Genomic DNA, 20,030 nt, shown 5'->3' with positions numbered 1-20,030 from the left:
GAGGCAGCCATGGATCTGAGACCACTCCAGCTATGGTAGAGACGGGAGCTGGCTGAGGGCAGGCCAGTGAGGAAGCAGTGGCTCTGTGACCTTCAGTTCTGCCTTTCCCCAGCCCTACTGAGCTGCAGCTATGTTTTTCCAACACTTTGGACAAATAAGAGGAGGAAGAAGTCCCAGAGCGATGGAGGGCAGGGCCGGGCTGTGGAAAGAGCCCTGCGCTGCTTGGTCTGGAGCTCTGCCCAGCGCACAGAGGCCGGTGCTGTCTCTGCCGGTGGGGAAATGGTCCCTGCACACCACTCAGTGCTGTGGGTCCAGCTCCACTGGTGCTCTCTCGTGCCCACAGCTTCACACAGGGGCAGCAGAGAGGGCTGGCACCAAGGAAGGCCTTCGCTTTTTTTTTTTTGCTCTTTTTTTTTTTTATAATTCTTTTTTGACCTTTTTTATAACAAAAATATGTGCTGGGCCCAGGTGGTGCCCCAGGCAAACAGTCTGTGTGGGCAGCCCGTGCAGCCGAGGGACGCCGGAGCGCTGGCCCTCCCTCGGGCCGGGCTGGGAGTGAGGGGAGGTGGGCGGCCGGCTGAGCCTCCGCGGCGGGCACGGGGCTCACGCTGTGTTCTCGGTGGAGGCCGCGGTGTAGATGACCTTCGATTTGGTTGGTGAGTCCAGCCTGGCGGGGGAGGAAGGTTGGGGGGAAGAGTGTTAGAGTGGCAGGGAGGCCCTGTTAGACCATCTTGCCACATGAGACACCACCTTTAATCCCCCTTCTCATGCCCTGGGCATCTGCTGTCACCCCTGGCCCCTCTCCTGCAGCTCCCTGTCGCTCACCGTGTGTTCTGGCTGCGATGCTTGTAGATGTACAGCAGGAAGGCCAGTGCTGTGATGGCAAAGAGCACCCCAAAGAGCACGGCCAGCACGTCCCCTGCAAGCCAAGCACAGGCACGTTACTCTGCGGCTGCCGGCTGAGGGACATGGAGCAAGGCTAGGGCGTAAAGGCAGAGGGCACACCAAGGCAGCAGCCTTGGCTGGGCACGCTCACCTGCATGGAACGAAGATGTGGAGTGTCCTTCTGCAAAGGAGAAAAAGAGAGGATGAGAGCCAGCCTGCTCAGCACACGGCTGCCAGGACCCTCTTTCCAGGCAGGTTCACCCCCTGCCCATCTCCCCCCCACCTGCCCCCCTTCCCTTCCTTCAGGCCAGCCCCTCACCTACCTCCTGCTACTGCACTCTCACTACCTGGAAAAGAGAAAGGGCAGTTAGGAGGCTGCCTGAGGTGTCAAGGGAAGTGTCAAGCCTGCAGGGCTTGAGGCCATACTGCCAAAGCAAGGCTGCCTGCAAGACCCCAGCGTCTTGCTACTGGAAGCCCAGCCCTGACACTGTGCCAGAAGCATGGAAGGAAGGAGACAAAAGAGGGATCTCTGAACCACAGACAGAACAAAGGCTTCACTGATCACAGCCAGAAACTCTCCCATCACCCAGGGAGGAGGCAAGCAGGGTGCTAAGCACTGCAGCACCCCATGGACTGAACCAAACCCCAGAGAGAGGGATGAGGTGAGCCCAGCAGGCAGTGACCATGAGGACAGTTGGGAACAGCAAGATGGGAAGCAGCTCCTGGGAGGGGGCAGGGGGGATGGCTTAGTGGCCCTACGTGCTGGGCAGGAACTGTGCCACGCAAATATTTACCTGTGGTGAAAGTGTGGCTTTTGCACAGCTGCATTATCATCTGTATATGGCTTGGGTACTGCGCACAGGGTGGCACAATCTGTGGGCCACATGCAGCTGCACAGCCTTCCCCTGGCAGCCTGGGGCACAAGTCCTGCACTGGGAGTGACTGGGGAAAGATCACCAAGCATGGGTGCGGGAGGTGCAGCTGCCAGTGAAGCGAGATGTGACCCCCCTAGCGCCTCATCTTAGTGCTCATCAGCCCCCTGGGCTAAAGCAGTTATCAGCACCAGGTGGGCAGAAAACCTCAAGAACCCTGTGCATGCAAGGCCAAGGAGCGGTAACTTCATCCGGGAGTACTGTGACAGTGTTCTGGCACTCCAGGAACAAGGGCTTTGTGGCTTTGTTAAAGTGTGGGTTGTTGGATAGAAATAGCAAATAAGGAAAGAGAAGTGAGCCCAGCAACTCCCCCCCCCCACCCCAGCCTTGGTGTTTGGAGGCTTTGGAACAGCTTCTCTTAAGAAAGTGGTAAAAGAAAGGCTTGGAGGTAAGTGGAAAATTTGATAAAGTGTCTAACAGGTTTACCAAAGATAGAGCATGCCAGCCTAACCCGATATCCTTCTTTGATAACTGATATTCTAGACAAAGAAAATGCGGTAGATTTTATCTCTCCTGACTTCAGTGAAGCATTTGAGGCAGTGCCACATGGGAAAGGCTGAAGACCACGGTGATTAAAAGCCTGGAGACATTAGTGAGCTGGCTGCAGGTGGGACGGTGAAGGGAAGTGCCTTGCACCATGGTGTGTGGCTACCAAGGCATTGCCCAAGGGCATGGGAGTAAGCCTGTGTGCTGTTTCTATTAGTCACCTTGACACAAGGTGTAGGAAATGCCATCAAAACAGAAAAAGAACAGGATGTTAGACAGAAAAAACCCAGCGACCTCAGAGAGCAGCAACAGGCAAGAATTCAGTGATGCAGAGTGATAGTCACACCTAAGGACTAACAGGAATTCCTGCTTATCACTGGAAACCACCAATGCAAGAAAGGCCTTTGAGGATGGACCGAGGGCAGGCAGATGGAGATGCCTCATGGAGGACACTTGAGATGGCTGCGTGGCCCCGCTGGCAGAGCTCAGTCTTCAGGACGGGTCCCCTCCCCACAGGGCTTGGTAGAAGGGTACTTGCTGCAAGCATGTACCTCTGCAGCTCCTATCAAATGCAGCCATTGCATTTGGGTACTGTTGAATCTATTAATGACCTTGCTGAGGGAACAGAGGGCACTGTCAGCAAGTTTGCTGACGATATTAAACTAGGGGGAGTGGCTGCCGCAACCAGAAGGCTGTGCTGCCATTCAACGAGACCTGGACAGGCTGCAGCGTTGGGCAGAGAGAAATCTAATGAAATTCAACAAGGGCAAGTGTAGAGTCTTGCATCTGGGAAAGAATAACCCCAGGTACCAGTACAGGTTGGGGAATGAACTCTTAAAAGAGTAGTGTAGGGGGAAGGGACCTGGAGGTCTTGGTGGACAGCAGGATGAGCATGAGCCAGCAATGTGCCCTCATGGTCAAGAAGGCCAATGGCATCCTGGGGTTAGCAGCTTGAGAGAGGTTCTCCTCCTTCTCTACTCTGCCCTTGTGAGACCACATCTAGAATATTGGCCTCTAAGTTCAGAAGGACAGGGAGCTGCTGGAGAGAGTTCAGTACAGGGCTACAAAGACGATGGAGTGGAGCATTTCCCTTATGATAAAAGGCTGAGGGAGCTGGAGTTCTTTAGCTTGGAGAAGAGGAAACTGAGGGGTGGCCTCATTAATGTTTACAAGTACGTAAAGGGTGGGTGTCAGGAGGATGGAGCCAGGCTGTTCTCAGTGATGACCAACTATAGGATGAGGGGTAATGGGTACAAGCTGGAACAGAAGAGTTTCAAAGAAACACAGGGAAAAACTTTCAGGTTCCAGTGCTCCCTCACTTTCAGGTGATGGGGCACTGGAACAGGCTGCCCAGAAGGGTTGTGGAATCTCCTTCTCTGGACATGTTCAAAACCCACCTGGACGAGTTCCTGTGTGACCTAATCTAGGTGACTCTGCTCTGGCAGGGGAGTTGGACTGGATGATCTTTCAAGGACCCTTCCAGCTCTCCGGTTGGGATGCTAAGACCTGGCTGTTTACCCTTGATCATACATCCCCTAGTTCTGCTACTCTGATATCTGCAAAACCAAGGACAAAATAGATCTTGGAAAACAATCTTCCCCAGCCAGGCTGTGAGGAGTGCAGGAATGGGAGAGAGTGGGACCCTAAGACTAGTGCTGCCCAAAGTCACCTGCTGGGCAAGGCTAACCCATGCAAGTGCTGCATTTCTCAAAGAGAGAAACTGCTCCTTTCCCCATCTCTGCCTCCCTGCAGCTGGGTGCAGGCTAAGCGTGTTCACACACTCCTTACCAGGAGGCAGCTGCTTTGTTGACATGAGGGTGGTCTGGAAACTCGCCAGCACGCGTCGCCCGTGCAGGTCCTGCGCCGGACGGTAATTGTTCTGCAGAGGATTGCCGTTGTCGTTTCTCAGGCTGTTCTCCAGCATTGACATCTGGAAGGAGAATGGTGTGAGCAGAGCAGGGTGCGGGTGCGTCCTGCCTTCAGGAGCCAGGCAAGCTCCAGGGCACCAGCATGGACAGTGCACGCTTGCAGGGAGAGGCTGGGCAAGACCCAGTGCAGAGCTCATTGCCCTGACAGACCTGTTCAGGAGACAGCAGCATGGTCTGGTTGAAGACTGTCCATTTCACTGTTTGGTAGCAGGGAGGGGTGGTCAGAGAGCCATTGTAGTGGAAATAGTGCTTCAGGTTGGCAGGCAGCAGACCTGCAATATTGAATCCGGGCACCAAGACTTCCTTGTCTGCAAGAAGAAACACCATGGGAGTGAGACCAGGGCAACCTCTTGGACGACAGGCAGAAACAGCATGGAGGTAGTGGACAGCCGGGCCTTGCAGGTGCCAGGATCTGCACTACTGCCAGCAGCATGCTGGGGAAAGAGCAGTGGGTTTTCCCCAGAGGTAGTGGGCAGTACCTGGGAGCAGAGGGCACCTTGGAGAAATGTTTCTGTACAGGTTGTGCACTGCTCCCCTTCTCACATACATAAGCAAATGCCTGCTGCAGCCTCTCTTTGCTGTGTAGCAGGTTTCTCTGCTGGGCTCTGGCACCAGAGACAAGTATTGGGTGGGACAGGACCTTACCTTCTCCTTCGATTTTGTACAGATGCTCAAGTATTTCCTGATAGTATGGGTTCTCCCTTGGCCCAACCTGCAACATAGAGACCAGACAGTAATGACAAGGACAGGGGATGAGTGGAGACTGGCTGGTGGTGGCAGTGCCTTGTCTTGGTGATCCCTCCTTCCTATCCTGGCTGCTCTACCCTGTGGACTGCCCACTCTCTCCTCCCCAGGAGCATCTTCACTTTTGCTAGCCCCTAAAACCATGCCTGAAACCTGCACACCCCTGTCCCATTCCTGTCCCTACTCCTTCTTACCCAAGGCTGATCTATGGGACTCACCTCCAGGAAGGCTCCCAGTACTGCCAAGCCATCTGGGTGGACCATTGCCTCCTTAAAGTTGCTATACTTGGTGTTGTAGTGGACCACGTGGATCTGTAAAGGAAACATGTCATCCTTGATGCAGGATGGGCACTCTGGGAAAGTGCTCACCCACACAGGGCTCCAGTCTGCAGGAGAAAGGGCCAGGGTAGACATACACCCATGACAAGCTCCCCTCCTAGGAAGGAAAATACACTGGTGGGGCTGAAAAAAAATGTGCTTCTGCAGAGCAATGACCGTGAAGGTCTGCCTGCAGGAACTTTCCTGGGCAAGGACAGCAAGCCAGCATTCTGCCCTAGATACCAGCGGGGTCTTATTGCAGAGACAGGCCCAGTTTGAGGACAGCAGCTAGAGAAGGAGAGATAAAACCAGATAGGAGCTGTCAGAACAGGAGGACAGTGTGTACAGAGTAAACAGTCCCTGCAGCTCCCAAAGCAGGCTGTGAGCAGCTGCCTGGCTGTGAGTAGCCTGGGGACTGCCACAGCTCCTGCTCCATCAGCCCAGGACTGGGCTGCAGTTTGGGGACAAGCTCACACACAGCCAGCCCCAGCCCACTGTGTTCTGGAAGGGGATCTCCTCCTCACTTCTGCACCCCAGGCTGCAGCCTGAGTCCAGCTCAGCACCAAAGTATGGCCTTCTAAACCGAACTGTGCTGCTGCAGAGCTGTCTGAGGAGCAGCGTTCCTGGACAGAGCTTACAGCATTCATCTAGTGACATTCCCCGGTGGGAGCATAGATCTGCTTGAGAGCAGGCAGGCTCTTCAAGAGGGACCTGAACAGGCTGGATAGATGGGCTGAGGCCAATCGCATGAGGTTCAACAAGGCCAAGTGCTGGATCCTGCACTTGAGCCACAACAACCCCAGGCAATACTACAGGCTTGGGACAGAGTGGCTGGAAAGCTGCCCAAAGGAAAGAGACTAGGTTGACAGCTGCCTGAACGTGAGCCAGCAGTGTGCCCAGGTGGCCAAGAAGGCCAATGGCATCCCGGGCTTGTATCTGAACCAGTGTGGCCAGCAGGACCAGGGAAGTGATCACGTCCCTGTACTCCACACTGATGAGGCCACACTTCAAATACTATGTTCAGTTTTGGACCTCTCGCTACAAGAGGGACACTGAGGTGCTGGAGTGTGTCCAGAGACAGGCACTGTGGCTGGTGAAGGGTCTGGAGCACAAGTGTGATGAGGAGCAGCTGAGGGAGCTGGGGCTGTTTAGTCTGGAGAAGAGGAGGCTGAGAGGAGACATGAGCACTCTGCAACGACCTGAAATGAGGTTGTAGTGAGGTGGAGGTTGATCTCTTCTCCCAAGTAATGAGTGACAAGGCAAGAGGAAATGGCCTCAAGCTGCACCAGAGGAGGTTTAGATTGGAGATTAGGGAGAACTTTTTTGCTGAGGGGGTTGTTAGACACAGAAAGATAGTACCTGGAGGTATTTAAAAGCTGCGTAGCTGAGGTGTTGAGGGACATGGTTTAGTGATGGGCTGGGCAGTGTGAGGGTAGGAGTTGGACTCAGTGATCTTAAAGGTCTTTTCCAACCAAAATGATTCTATAATGATTCTATAACCAGAGCCATGGGCTAGGAGCGAGAGAGTATTCCAATATCTTCCCTGGCCAGCAGCGGGAGAGGAGAGGATGCATCCCCCTTCATGAGGCCTCCTTACCTCCGCAGCGAAGCGGTGCCCATTGACAGTGTGCTCTGAGCCGGGTCCCGACGGGGAGCCCCAGTGCAGGTGCAGTTGCACAGCTCGGTACTGCTGGGCATAGCCGCCAGTGAGGGCCAGTGACTCAGGCAGCTGCAGGACAACTGCAGAAGCAAGAGGAAGAGGTCGTTGGTCAGTTAAACAAAGCCCACAGCCCATCCCACAGGTACACAGAGGAGATGTATGAAGGGAAAGAGTCACCCTGGGCTTGTGGAAATTGTTTACCACACACAAACTTACTTTCCACTTTCTTGAGGCTATGGGCAAGTCATACCCAGAGCTGTGCCAATGCAGCAGGGTTCAACCACCAACCTAAGGTTGTAGGGCATCCCAGTAAATACACCAGCTTCAAAAATAGCTGCTGTGATGGAAAGCAATGAAGCCTTCTGCAGAGACTCCCATGGGCCAGCTCCAAGCCAAATATTATCCAGCAATTTATTCAGTAAGTGAGAAAAATATAAAGAGACCATAGAAGCAAATTCATGAAGAACGATATTGGCAGAGTGGTGAATATCTGCAAGAGCAAAGCAGTTGGACAGAGAGAGCTGCAGCGCTTGGCGAGCTGGGACCTTTCAAATAAACGCAGAGTAGACGCAGTGTGTGTGTCTGACACCACTGGAGCTGATGTCACAGAAGCATTTAATCTTTTTTAAAGCACTTAGAGCTAACATTTTGCCTCTTTAGGTATGGTAAATACATACTCGGATTTACCTTTTACTTTGATGAAGTTTAGCCAGCTATCTTGGGCTCAAGCAGCAATGTGACAAACCTAAAAGCTGAGTTACCTGTACAGACGTGAAATGTATTGGGAGCCTCCCTGGACCCTGAGAAAGGCTGTTCCACCCTTCTAAGCACCTTTTTCTTTATAGGTGAAGTGTCCCGTACATCATGGAACTAGGGCACAGATTCGAAATTAACCACATAACAGCGCTGTGATGAGTCATTCGTCCTCTCCTATGTTCCCTGACACTAGATTCAGAGATACAAAACTCAAATACAGGAAGTGGGAGACTGGGGATTTATCAGCATTTACTTTTCTTTTGTGTATCTAAATCATGGTGTTCCTTCTATTAGCTACCTGAGTCATTTTCAGGCCCTTGAAAAGGTTTATACAGTGTATAGGCTTTATATTGCAAAAAGGAGGAACTGTAGAGATATCTCACTGGACTTGCAACTTTTTATTTATTTATGGCTTTTCATAAAGGAGATCAGTAGTTGCCAGAATTAAGAGAAGGCATCTTACAAGCATATGAGAAACTACTTCCCCCCACCCCACCCCAAGGAAAACGCTCTGTTTAGAAAACGCTTTTCTAAACACCAAGCAACACCAGATGCCAGGGTGTCTAAAATAGCAACTACTGAGCTCAACTAGTTTAGCTCTGCAGGCATGCTAGGGCAGGAGGCCATAATATAAAGCTCTCTGCATGCACTGGGCGGCTGATCTGACCATGCACGGTGAGTCCGACCTGTTGATTAGCTGTTTGCGCAGGTCAGCTCCATCTCGCTAGCTACCAGGGCAAGGAGGTGCCTTATCACACCATCAGAGAGTTTTTAAGTTGCTTTCTCCACCACCTCTCTCTTGGCTCAGGGACTGGCAGACACCAGCGTGCACAAAGCACTTGGCTTGCTCCAAGAAAAAGCCGGTAGCAAGCAGGACCTGCCATCCCCAACTGTGGGGTGGCAGGCAGGAACGGCTGACACTAAAATAATGTCTATAAGTTGCACCCAGGCTTTAAGAAAAAAAAACCAGCTTTCCCAAATTAGAGAGGAGAAACAAAAGACCTATTAAAAAAATCCTTAAGACCTTGAGATGCATCCTGAAACACAGACTTGAAGTTTGCCAATATTGCATCCTAGAAGAGTGAGAGGTAGGTACCTTAAAGGCTAAGTTACACCAACCACCAACTAGTCCATTTGAAAGAGGAAGAGGGAGGAGCCAGTGGCTATAAACCTGCATCAGAAATGCTAGGGACACTTTTCTAAATGATATATGGGGTTTAGCATGCATTTCTGGAGACAGCTCCCAAAAGCAGTAAGTGGCAAGTTCTCCATCTCATTGTTTCTTCTCTCCAGACAGGAAAACACATGGACCTATAAAGGCTCAACAGCCTTATGCTTCCCTTTTGGCCTGGAAGGCAACATGAGAGAGAGAATCCCCTTCCCAGAGGCCAGGGGAAGGACATCGGTCCTGCCTGCAAGAGGCTGTGGGCTCTGCTTGTGCTCCAGTCTCTGCCTGTGCCTTTGCACCCACCTGTGTGCCCGTTGTTCCTCAGCTTGAGCCTCTCGTTGGCAGGCAGGCTGTATCCAGAGAGCTGGATCGGCCGCAGCTGGGGGCTGAAGATGGTCTTTGCTGTGTCAATGTTGATGGGTGACTGCATGGTGTCCGCACAGAACGGGTAGTCCATGCCCCAGTGCTGCAGCTCTGGTACAAGGAGGAAGGGAGGGAATGCCAGTGAGACTACCTGGGGCAGTGAGCCCACCTGAAAGGGGGTTTGGTGGGTGGTGGGGAAGGGGAAAGGCACTCGTCAAGGAATAAGCCATGTATGTAAGGTTAGTTTCCACCAAGTTAGCTTGGGAGCAGCTCTGTGCCACCATGTGACTGCATGTAGCTGTCTCATGAAAGGTCTCAGAGCATGGTGAGCTGCCAGGAACGTCTATTTTTGGGGTGTTTGGGAAGAGTGCAAGAAGATCATTTACAACTGGACTTGGCAAGCTAAGGGACCGCTGCTCTGCAACTCATCACATGCTTGCTTCCTTGCACAGCCTGGACTCTGGCAGGTGTCAACTCACCACTTGACCCACGCTGCTACTCAAGCAAGGTACTGCAGTGCTGCTGGGATGATATGAGCACACAGCCATGGGTATGACAGGTTCCTGGCTGTTAACTGCACTGATACAGCTCTGCAGGTCACAAGTCTAGGGTGGCTACCTCAACTGCCACCTCTCTCCAGTGCCACAACTCTCTGATGCCCCAGACACCTTCCCTTACACTGCTTCTAGTATGTCTCGGGCCAGTGCCAACCCAGCCTCACACCCACGCAGTCCAGCCCTTCACAGGACCCCTGTGAAGATGTATCTGGACACTAGGTGGTCCGAGCTAGCCCCTGGTCCCAAGCAGAGTGATGGTGCTGGGTCCTGGCCCACCACCACAAGGGACAGGTGTTTGCGCTTGTGTTTATGCTCACACTGCAATGATGCCCATCATGGGTGCTCTGAATCAGAATCACAGAATGGTGGGGGTTGGGAGGGACCTCTAGAGATCACCTAGTCCAGCTCCCCGCTAAAGCAAGTTCCCCTCAATCAGGTTACACAGGAACATGTCCAGGGGGGTTTGGAAAGCTCCAGAGAAGGACACTCCACACCCTCCCTGGGCAGCCTGTGCCAGGGCTCCCTCACCTGAACAGCAAAGAAGTTTTTCCCATGTTCCAGTGGAACTTGCTGTGTTCCAGGTTGTGCCCATTACCCCTTGTTCTGTCTGACACTACAGAAACAAAGACTGGCCCCATCCTCTTGACATGCACGTTTTTAGATACTTATAAGTGTTGATGAGGTCCCTCCTCAGACTTCTCTTCTGTAAGCTAAACAGCCCCAGGTGCTGGAGCCTTTCCTTGCAAGAAAGGTGCTCTAGTCCCCTGATCATCTTGGTGGCCCTGCACTGGACTCTCTCCAGAAGCTGCCCGACTGTCTAGTCTCAGGAAGAAGCCCCCCAGGTAATGGTGGAAGGGCAGGTGACAGAGGATAGAGGTAAGGACACAAATTAATCCCTGGGTGGGTCAAAGTCCCAGCATAGGCTGCAAGTCCAACCTGGGCAGCGCAGCCTGTTTCCCCACTCGAGAGCTCCCGTTCAGAGAGGGACCCTGACCCTCAGCAAAGCCACTGCTTCCTGCTCAAATCAGAGCAAGCTCTGGATCTTCAGCCCATCTGTGTTTGGGCACTGATGAAGAGTCAGGGCCAGGCAGTAGGGAAGGGTGAGCCGTGGAGTGCGTACAGGAGCCCTGTAATCATTAACCACAGATGGCTCGGGCCCAGGGTCTGGCAGGTGGTAGGAAAAAAAGCAGGAGTAGCTGCAGGGTATTTACCTTCATAGCTCCAGTGACTGTGGCCAGGACCTTGAAAAGAAGAGAAAAAAAACCACCCATGAATGCAAGGGAAAGGTTGACAGCAAACACACCTCTGCCAGGCAGTGCTCCCAGCCCCAGCAGCAGGACTCTGAGGTCCCACTGCCTTCCATCCCACTCCTTGCCTTTGCTTTCCCACAGGAGATACTCCCAGAGGGCACTGCCTTCCCTGAGCAGGGCCTTGTCTCCTGCAGTTGTCAGCCAGAGGGAAAACCCCAGGGCTTGGTGCTTTGTTAACAACTTTATAACGGAAAAATCAAGAGATAGCTTCCGTCACTGAGCAGCTGTACCAGCACTCTTGCAGCTACTCTGAAGTGGCCAAAACCTCCCACTGTTGAATGACAAAGCACTTAACAAGGCAGGTCTGCACCAGCCCTGCTCAGGCTCTGTAAGCAGGAGCAGCCAGGGAGGTGGCTGTCCTGGTGGCACTACTATGATGCTGAAGTGCTGGAGAGGGTGTGGGGAAGAGCAGAACCCACCTGAGGGGTTTGGGCATTGAGATGCATGGCACTGTGTTGACACTCCTCCCACCAGGGAAAGTAGCCCTGGGACTCACAAAAGAAGAAGCAAATGAGCACCAAAAACATCCTCATCACTATGTGTCCCTCCCACTGCCACAGGAAAATGGGCCACCCAGCTCCCATCCCAGCAGTCACCTGCCCCAACTCACCTGGCCACACACATTTCCAGGCAGAAGTGCATAAGGGTCCTACCACAAACAAACCTTTACCCTACACTGAGGAGGAGGGAGGAGGATGGGTGAGCCAAGGCCAGGTAGGGCCTCTGCATATTACATGTCACCCATGGGGAATACAATGGCCATGGCATTGTAGGTCGTGTGCTGTTATGGCCTGAGCCTCCCACAGCCAAAAGTCACCAGTGTGCAGGTCTAGAAGGACCAAAGCCCTTTTGGGGAAGGTCCTGAAGGTAGAACAGCACTCCACACACTGGCCCTCGCACCATCACTCTCCTCCAAAGCTGCCAGCAAAGCACAGGCTCCTGGCACATCACTGGAGTTGGCCTTAGAGGTGCCCCAGAGCCTCTTCTCAGTTCTCCACCACCAAACACCTTGGCTATCACCAGCAATTCTGCATGCAACTAGCTCCAGGTGAAGGAACTGGATTTGCCCCAGACAGGGAAACGTGACCTATAAGGATTATGCTTCTGCTCTGATTGGCGTGATTGGCATGACAGGTAACTCACAGCCTCGTCCTCTGCCTTGTCCTTACCAGCATGCTCATCCTTGCAGACAGGTTGTTGGCACATCCCAGCCCATGAGGTGGAGGGTGCCAGAATGGGACAAGCTTGGGGCAAAGGGGTCCATGCGGCCCCTCAGTGAGGGGCAGCAGCAACACCTGCTTCCATCAGCTCTCCAAGGTGCAATTGACTGGGGCAGTTCATCCCCAGTACCACCTCTGTCTCATGGTGGGGTGTCTGGGCTGCAGGAGGGGCTCAGCAGGCGCTGTGCTGGGCCCCATCCCTGCTGCTGACAACAGCTACCGACAGTCACTTGCTATTAATAGGAGCAGATTCCAGCTCAGGGGTGAGAAAAGAAAAGGCACGCTTTCCCAGGCCCAGATGACTTGTGCGAGGCCCCACGCCCAGTGGGATCCTGCTCTCCTCCCAGCGAGGATTCAGGCATGGCCACTGCTGGGGGCCTTTGGTACAGCGCACGGCCTGGAGAGTGGATGGCCACGGCAAAACTGCGCTGGGAAGGGCTGGAGGGTGCCTAGGGGCGCTGGGAGATGCAGAGAGATGGGAACAGCCTCCAGGCTTCTTCCAGTGTCACCAGTGACTCATCTCTGCAGTGCTTCTGATGCTCAGGAGTGACGCTTGGGAGTCACTTTCCCAGGCACGGGGTGCTCCCAAAGGCATATAAAGAAGGGGCAACACGCAGAGGGCTGTGCAGGAACATGTGTGCCCTTGGGACAGACTGCTTGCATGGCCCTGCCCTGAGATGCATCCAGCAATGCTGCAGCAAACTGAGATTCACCCTGCCTACCTTGCTCCCCAGACACTGGTTATGCACCAAAATCCAGAGTACATCAGTCCTCCTCAGGAAACACGCCACGTCTTCCCTCACCCCGTCCCCTCTCTCCTGCTCCAGCTGACATTGTCTGCACACAGTGGTCATGGCTTACACACGAGAGTCACATTTGATGCATCCTCGACAGGATTCCTCTCCTGCAGCAGAAGGGTGCCCATCAGCATGAGGAGGCTGCTGAGGAGCCCTCGCGTTGGGGCAGTCCCAGCAGAGGTAAGGCACAGCAGCCTGAGCATGTGGTGCCCTTGCTCGCCTCACATGCCTCAACTGGCACGGCCTGCCCTGGCACCTCATGTTCTATTCCCCTCCAGACTCTGCCTTGACATCATATGGTAGATTGAGAAATAGCACCATGCTGGCACCTGCCCTGCTGTGTCAGCACTGTGTCACTCATCCCAGGCTCCCACGCCCCCCCGTGCCTGTCTGTTCTCACAGCCAAGGTGGGTCCAGACCCTCCTCACAGCTGCCTGCCAGCTCAGCTCAGCAGCTTTGAACACCCCAAAGGCTGCAGCTGCACCCAGGACTCAATCTGATCCATTCCAACAAAACAGAACAGTCTCACGGCATCACAGCCAAGAAGATCCACGAGCACTTGTCCACACACTGAAGTGTGTTACCCCATCCCATGGATCTGGCTGCAGGATTGGCACAGCTGGGGAGGCATTTTGCAAGCCCAGCTGTGCAGTGTCACAGAATCACAAAATGGTTGGGGTTGGAAGGGGCGTCTACAGATCATCCAGTCCAGCCCCCTTCATAAAGCAGGTTCACTTCCATCAGGGTGCACAGGAATGTGTCCAGGAGGGTTTGGGAAGCTCCAGAGGAGGAGACTCCACAAGCCCCGTGTTCCAGGGCTCCCTCAGCTGAACAGCAAAGAAGTTTTTCCCATGTTCAAGTGGAACTTCCTGTGTTCCAGCTTGTGTCCGTTACCCCTTGTCCTGACAGCGGGTGCTGCGGAACAGGAACTGGCCCCATCCTCTCAATACCTGCCCTTTAGGTATTTCTAAGGGTTGATAAGATCCCCATCAGTCTTCTCCAGGCTAAATAACCCCACGTCTCACAGCTTTTCCTCGCCAGAGAGATGCTCCAGTCCCCTCGGCATCTTGGTATCCTCCACTGGACTTTCTCTAGAACCTATCACTCTTGATCCGGGGTCCCCTTGGCACATGCACCAAGCCCTGCAAGACAGCAAGGATGTGAGCCCAGTCTGCGTTCTGGGTCAGGCTCTTGGTATCTGCCCCAGCCTCAGCATGGCTTGGGGGAGCCCTATGTCTCTTCTATGTGGGGACATTCGCAATCCTGCAGCCCTTTGCCATGAATATTAACCCACTGCTCTGCCCAAACGTCAATTTGAGTAATTTCATCCTACCTCCCACGTCTTCTCCCTTGGAAAGCTGCATGGTGCCAGGTCTTGCTTCTGCTGAACTGCTTCTACATACCACAACACATGTGGCTGCACCTCGGCAGTGGATGCTGCAGCTCCTTGCATGCCCTGCCCCACCTCTGATCACCCTTGGCAGGGACTGCGAAGCACTCCCAAAAATGTAGGGGGAAACAACTTTGCTGCTGCAATGAGCATACTGGGAGATAACGTGCAAGAAGAGGACTTCTTGCAGGAGGCCCAGCAGGAAAATATAGTAGGTGACCAACAAGAGCTGCCTGCCCTTGCAGATGAGAAAGCCTCCGTGCTCAACCACGCAGAGCCCCTCAGTCCAGCTGAGCACTAGATGCCACCCCCCTTCCCGCAGTAGCCTGGTTCCCGCCAAGTTTCCCTTCTCCCTCCTTCCCTCCTTTGTGCTTTCTCCCCCTATTGCTCACTCCCTCTCAGCATTCCCATTTTGGGATACCGGTGCTGCCGCAAGGGGCAGCTCCCTTCCCTCCTTGACATCCAACACCATCCAACAACACTTTCCTGCTGAGCCCAGGCAGGCGCTGCCATTACCGGCGTGCTGCTCGGCATGTCCCGCGGCCGGGGAGGAAGGGCAGCAGCAGCTCTTGCAGGGTGAGGAGCTGCTGCAGCCACGGATGCTGCTAACCCCGCCTAGGAAAGGCACTGATTCAGCCGACTGCTCCCAGGAGATCTCACCATGGGGAAGGACCACACACTCGAGGGACTCAGCATCATCCACACAGAGCCAGAGGCATCCCTTGTGAGAAGGAGGGAGACCAGTAGGTCTGTCCTATATGTCCACTCCCTCTAGCCTCAGCTTTTCCTATTTTCACACTGGGGGTACAGAGCTTGCAGCTCTTGTAGGGCACCTGACAGCACTGAAATGTGTGTGCCGCTCACAGTGTGGACGCAACCTGCGTGGCTTGAGCTCCAGCAGAAGTTTGATGGCTTCTAAGTGGTGCAGAAGGCTTGCTTCTAGCTCAGACACTTTGCTCATTTACCAGCCGGGCAGACGATGCCTTGTGCTCAGTTACAGAGAACACTGGGATCCTGCCAGAGCCTCCTCACCCTGCTGGGACCCAGCTCTGGGCCAGATCCAGGTCAGAGCGCTGTGGGATGAGGCCTGTTTGTAAGGGATGCCAAGGCAGGACCACCTTGCCATGCCCCAGAGGAAGAAGATCCTGTCTATGGAAAAGTCCCAGGCTGTGGGGTGACCGGTGCATCTCACAGCCCAAGGAAGAGGGAAAGCATGGTGTTACTCCTGACGCTCAGTGAGCGAAGGCAGAGACGTCCTGTTCTTAAAGCAGGGACCAGCTGCAGCAGTCAGGTCTCAGCCTACAAAACACATCCAAGCACCATATTCCTTGAAAGCAATAACCCAACCACAGTACCTGGGCTGTGCCACTGTGCTTATGTTGCCCACAACCAGCCCCCCAGGTTGGTCTGTGCCAAGCATGGCACAGGCATGGGCAGCAGGGCGTACAATCTGAGCATCCTTCTGCCAAGCAGAGCCTCTCTACGGGACATCAGTGCCATCCCAACCGTAACTCTGCCATCCCAGCCCCCAGTTTCTCCACCCAGACACACATCTCGTGCAGCACACGTGCCCTTTCAGTCCAGGACACCACCACGTGTGCTGCCCACAGGGCACTGATCGCTCCCAAACCTGGCTGCATTAAAACCTCTTTGTGTTTATAAACTTTGACCCACTGCAAGCCTTTGGGATCAGCCTTTAATCTGTCACTGGTAGCACAGGTTACAGCAGGGATTGTTCTTTGTGCTCCTGAGAGAAACTGCTCAAGCTGTGGGGCCTGAGACTGGGCCAGCTCCCCCTCAGGGGGGTAAGGGCTTGGATGGAAGAAGGCACAGGGCAGGCTTTACCCCAGGACACATTCCTGCTCCCTGTGAACCCAGCTGCCCCAGCAAGTGCCAGATGAAGGAGGATACAACCCCAGAGCACTGTTGAGAAAGGGCCATCCCAGCAAAAAGGATAAAAAATGGGGAAATCCCACAGGAGAGATCAGTGCCTGGAGATGGCAAACGAGATGAGTAAGGGGTACTAAGCTAAAGAAATAGGCTCAGCTGGAGGGAGAAGGCATCAGGGAATCAGCAAAAAGAGGAGATGGAGAACACAACAGGACTGAATAGAGGGGAGAGAAGGAACAGGCTGCAGTGGGAAACGGAGTTTTTGTTTCCTAAAGAGACCTATAACATAGGAGTAACATTTCTGGGCAAACCAGAGGCTCCTCAGAGAACAACCCCATGGCAAAGCCTTGGTGACACCGTGCCCTACTAGTGCTGAGTGGCCAGGCCTGGGGGAGCACCAGCCCCACCTCATGCACAAGTCTTGAGGAAGAAGGAGCCAGAACGTTGCCTGGCAGCAATGTTGAGACATGCAGCTTCTAGCACCCAGCAGGAGCCTTGGTAGGTCCCAGTCAAGACCTGCTCCCTCATGGGACTCCAGCCATATCTCTAACATCAGCCAGGCTGGCTGTTCCCTACCTACCCTCCTACCACCTCCCAGGCTCCTGTTCTCATCTCCACCTCTGTCTCCCCACCCACTCATCCATCCACCCATCCCAAACCCCACGTGTTGCCCAGGCACTCACTGCTAGTGCACCACGAAATGCTGAACGCCTGACGCCTTCCCACCCTGTGGCCGGGGTTGCTTCATCTCTGTGGCAAGGACCATCTGCATCCCCATCTCTGTCTAGCACTCAGCCCATCAAGCGAGGCTCTGGTAAGAAATGTGATTCACTGCAATAACAAGAGCCACTCTTGGCACCAAACAATTGCTGGTTCATACCACAGGACAGCTGTCTTGGCACAGGTCAGGGCAACTCTGTACCAGTGGCAAAACCAAGGATGTGCTATGGGGCTGAGCCCCAGAAACAAATTTGCAGGAAAAGCTGGGATAAGCAGCAGGGCCAGGGACAGGAATGTCCCAGTGCAGTACTCAGCCCCACTCGAGCAAATGTATGGCACTGCTTCAAAATCCCTGCTGAGCACTCGCAGTCCCACTGTCCCCAGTCACAAAAGGGAACAAAACTAAAGACCTACAACCTTTCCCCCAAAACAGTGACCCTAAAACTTGAAAGCCCCCACACCTCCAGCAAATCATCTCTAAGGGGAGGGGGCACACAACACCACCCAGCCCTGAGTTCAGGTTCCCTGTTTGCTATTGCCAGCCATGGGGCAGATCCTCACCAACTCTGCGCTGGGGCCAGACCCCTATCCTCATTGGGCTGTGGGGGCACAATGTGGAAGCAGGGCCAGTCACAGCAGATCCTGCTGGGAAGAAGCCACGCTGCAGGACAAAGGAGACCAGCCGCTGTCCCACCACACATTCCTTCAGTGTTGGACTCTCTAGGCAGTCCCAGCAAGACACTGCTGCACAGCCCTGGCAATCCCCATACCGGCAGCTGTGAGCCCCTTAATCTGATGCAAAAAGCTACTTAGCGGGAAAAAGGGCTGCACATGAGGCGAGGGCCCCGGTCAGGGGGCAGGGGTCGGGCTGCACGGGAGTTGGCGGGAGCACAGACAAAGGCAGGGATGTGCTGGGGGAAGGCAGCTCCCACCGCTGTGCGATGCTGGGGGTCACAGACTCACTGGGGCACCCCTCACCAGGACACACCTGGGCTCTTAATGAGGGTGCAGCAGGAGGTACAGCAGCCCCCCCCCAAAAAAAAAACTAAGCAAGTGAAGAGCTTCTCACCATTGCACTCCCCCCCCAAAAAAAGCATTCAGCATCCAAAGTCCAGCACCTTAATCACTGGGGTTCCCCATGCACCAACGATCCCAAATCTAGTGAGAGCCCTGTGCATCAGAGCACCCCATGCATCAAGCAGCCCAGACTCAGTATTGGGGTACTCCACGTTAACACAGGCACCCCAAATGCAGCAGCGGGTTGCACCATGCATCAAGTTCCTCCCGTGCATAGGGGACCCCGAATGCGGCATCGGAGGTGTCCCAGGCACCGGGGCGCCCCGAGGACCCTTCACTCACCTTTCTCCGGGGAGTGCGGGGTCTCCTCGCCGCCGTGCTCCTGGTCGTTGGCGGCGCCGGCGCTACCCAGGGCAGCCAAGAGCAGGAGGGAAACCTGCAGCGCGGCGCGGCTCATCTCCAGCAAGTGTTCGGTGCGGGACGTGCGGGACGGACGGACAGTAGCTAGGCTCGGCTCGGCTCGGCTCGGCTCAGCTCAGCTCGGCTCGGCTCAGCTCGGCTCAGCTCGGCTCGGCAGCTCCGTGCACGCCCGCCCGCGCGTACGTGAGAGCGGGCGGGGAGGAGGCGGCGGCTCTGACTCACGCCGCCGATACCTTTTATAGAGGCTGGAGACAAAGTCTACCGCAGTCCGGCTCGGCCTGGCCCGAGCAGGTGAGCCGCCCGACGCGGGGCTCGAACCGGAGACACCCCGGGGGGCTGCTCCGCTCCCACCCCACGCGCCCACCGGCACGGGCGGGGGCTCCTGCGCGGGGGCCGGGGAGCCCCGGCGGCTCCTGGGAACCCGCAGTGGTGGGTGCGCTCGGGACCCCTCGGATGTTGGTGTCCGCTCTCAGTGATGGGGTTCGGAGTCCTCGGTGGTGGGTGTCCTCAGTGACGGCTGAAGGAAACCTCAGTGGTGGGTGTCCCCTCTCCTCAACGTTGTGCTTGGGACCCCTCAGTAGTGGGTGTCCCTGCTCCTCAGTGATGGGATTGGGACACCGCAGTGGTGGGTGTCCCCTCTCCTCAACACTGGGTGAAGGACCCCTCAGTGGCAGTTCTCTCCTCAGCAGTGGGTGACGGACCCTCAGCAGTGGTTCTCTCCTCACCAATGGCCAAAAGACCTCTCAGCAGTGGGTGTCCCCTCAGCACTTGGTGGTAGACCCCTCAGCAGTGAATGTCTCCTCTCCTCAGTGATGGGTAAGAGACCTCTCAGTGGTGGGTGTCTCCTCTTCTTGGTGATGGACACTTAAGAAGAGCATGTCTTTCTGTTGAGTCTAGAGGATGCCACAACTCCATTCTGGGCAGAAGTCTTGCCTTTCTGCTGCCTCTCGGAGGTGGCAGGAAGCATGTGGGTGTATCTCAATGCATCTACATAGTGTACCTGGATCAAAAAGCTTTGTACAAGGTCCTGCACCAAATCTCCTTAGTCCATCTCATGCTATAAGGTCCCAGTCTCTGTGGTTAAGCAGAAAGACAGTGGAAGGTAGAATGGTAGGTCAGTTTTCAAGGTGGAGAGAGATGCTAGAAATGCCTCCCTAGGGCTTGTGCTTTTCAGTGTTGTGCTTTTCAGCATTTTCAGAGATTATCTGAAAAAGCACACGAGCAGTCATGGGACAGAACTAGCCACAACACTAATTTAGGGCAGTAAAGGACTGGAGCTGCCTTGAAGAGATCAGGGGACAATAATGGTGCCGAGTGACCAGGCACATCAATGGCAGACTGCTGTCCAGGTTGGCAGACGCAGAGTGATGTGCAGGTGGTGTAATCCAGGATGCACAGAATGAGGCTGGAATTAAATCAGCTAATGCAACTTGCAGAAGAGATCAGAAAGTTGAGATAACGTCAGCTCAC

At 54.5% G+C, this 20,030-nt stretch overlaps 1 protein-coding gene across 1 annotated transcript; it reads right to left on the bottom strand.

Annotated features, from left to right (window-relative positions):
* Positions 1-603: 603 nt before the first annotated feature.
* On the bottom strand, positions 604-19,527 carry CA9 (carbonic anhydrase 9). The gene is made up of 13 exons (XM_062018839.1): positions 19,494-19,527; positions 18,483-18,644; positions 11,008-11,037; positions 9,180-9,350; positions 6,890-7,032; positions 5,194-5,286; positions 4,877-4,943; positions 4,382-4,539; positions 4,092-4,233; positions 1,209-1,232; positions 1,037-1,066; positions 826-919; positions 604-667 (listed from the first exon to the last, which is right to left on the bottom strand). Exons 1-13 carry the CDS (start codon positions 19,525-19,527, stop codon positions 604-606), a joined length of 1,212 nt encoding a protein of 403 aa, XP_061874823.1.
* Positions 19,528-20,030: the final 503 nt, after the last annotated feature.

The sequence above is a fragment of the Colius striatus genome, chromosome Z (genome assembly GCF_028858725.1).
Source record: "Colius striatus isolate bColStr4 chromosome Z, bColStr4.1.hap1, whole genome shotgun sequence".
Lineage (NCBI taxonomy): Eukaryota > Metazoa > Chordata > Aves > Coliiformes > Coliidae > Colius > Colius striatus.
This window is presented reverse-complemented; position numbering and strand designations above follow the sequence as displayed.

What these genes read in the sequence shown, in the direction of transcription:
- CA9 (XM_062018839.1), bottom strand. Translation starts at nt 19,527, where the DNA reads ATGCTTCCTGCCACCTCCGAGAGGCAGCAGAAAG. An exon ending in GGCACCGCTTCGCTGCGGAG is followed by an intron (nt 5,287 to 6,889) that starts GTAAGGAGGCCT and finishes TTTCCTTTACAG; the next exon opens with ATCCACGTGGTCCACTACAA. An exon ending in TGAGAGTGCAGTAGCAGGAG is followed by an intron (nt 1,067 to 1,208) that starts GTAGGTGAGGGG and finishes TCTCCTTTGCAG; the next exon opens with AAGGACACTCCACATCTTCG.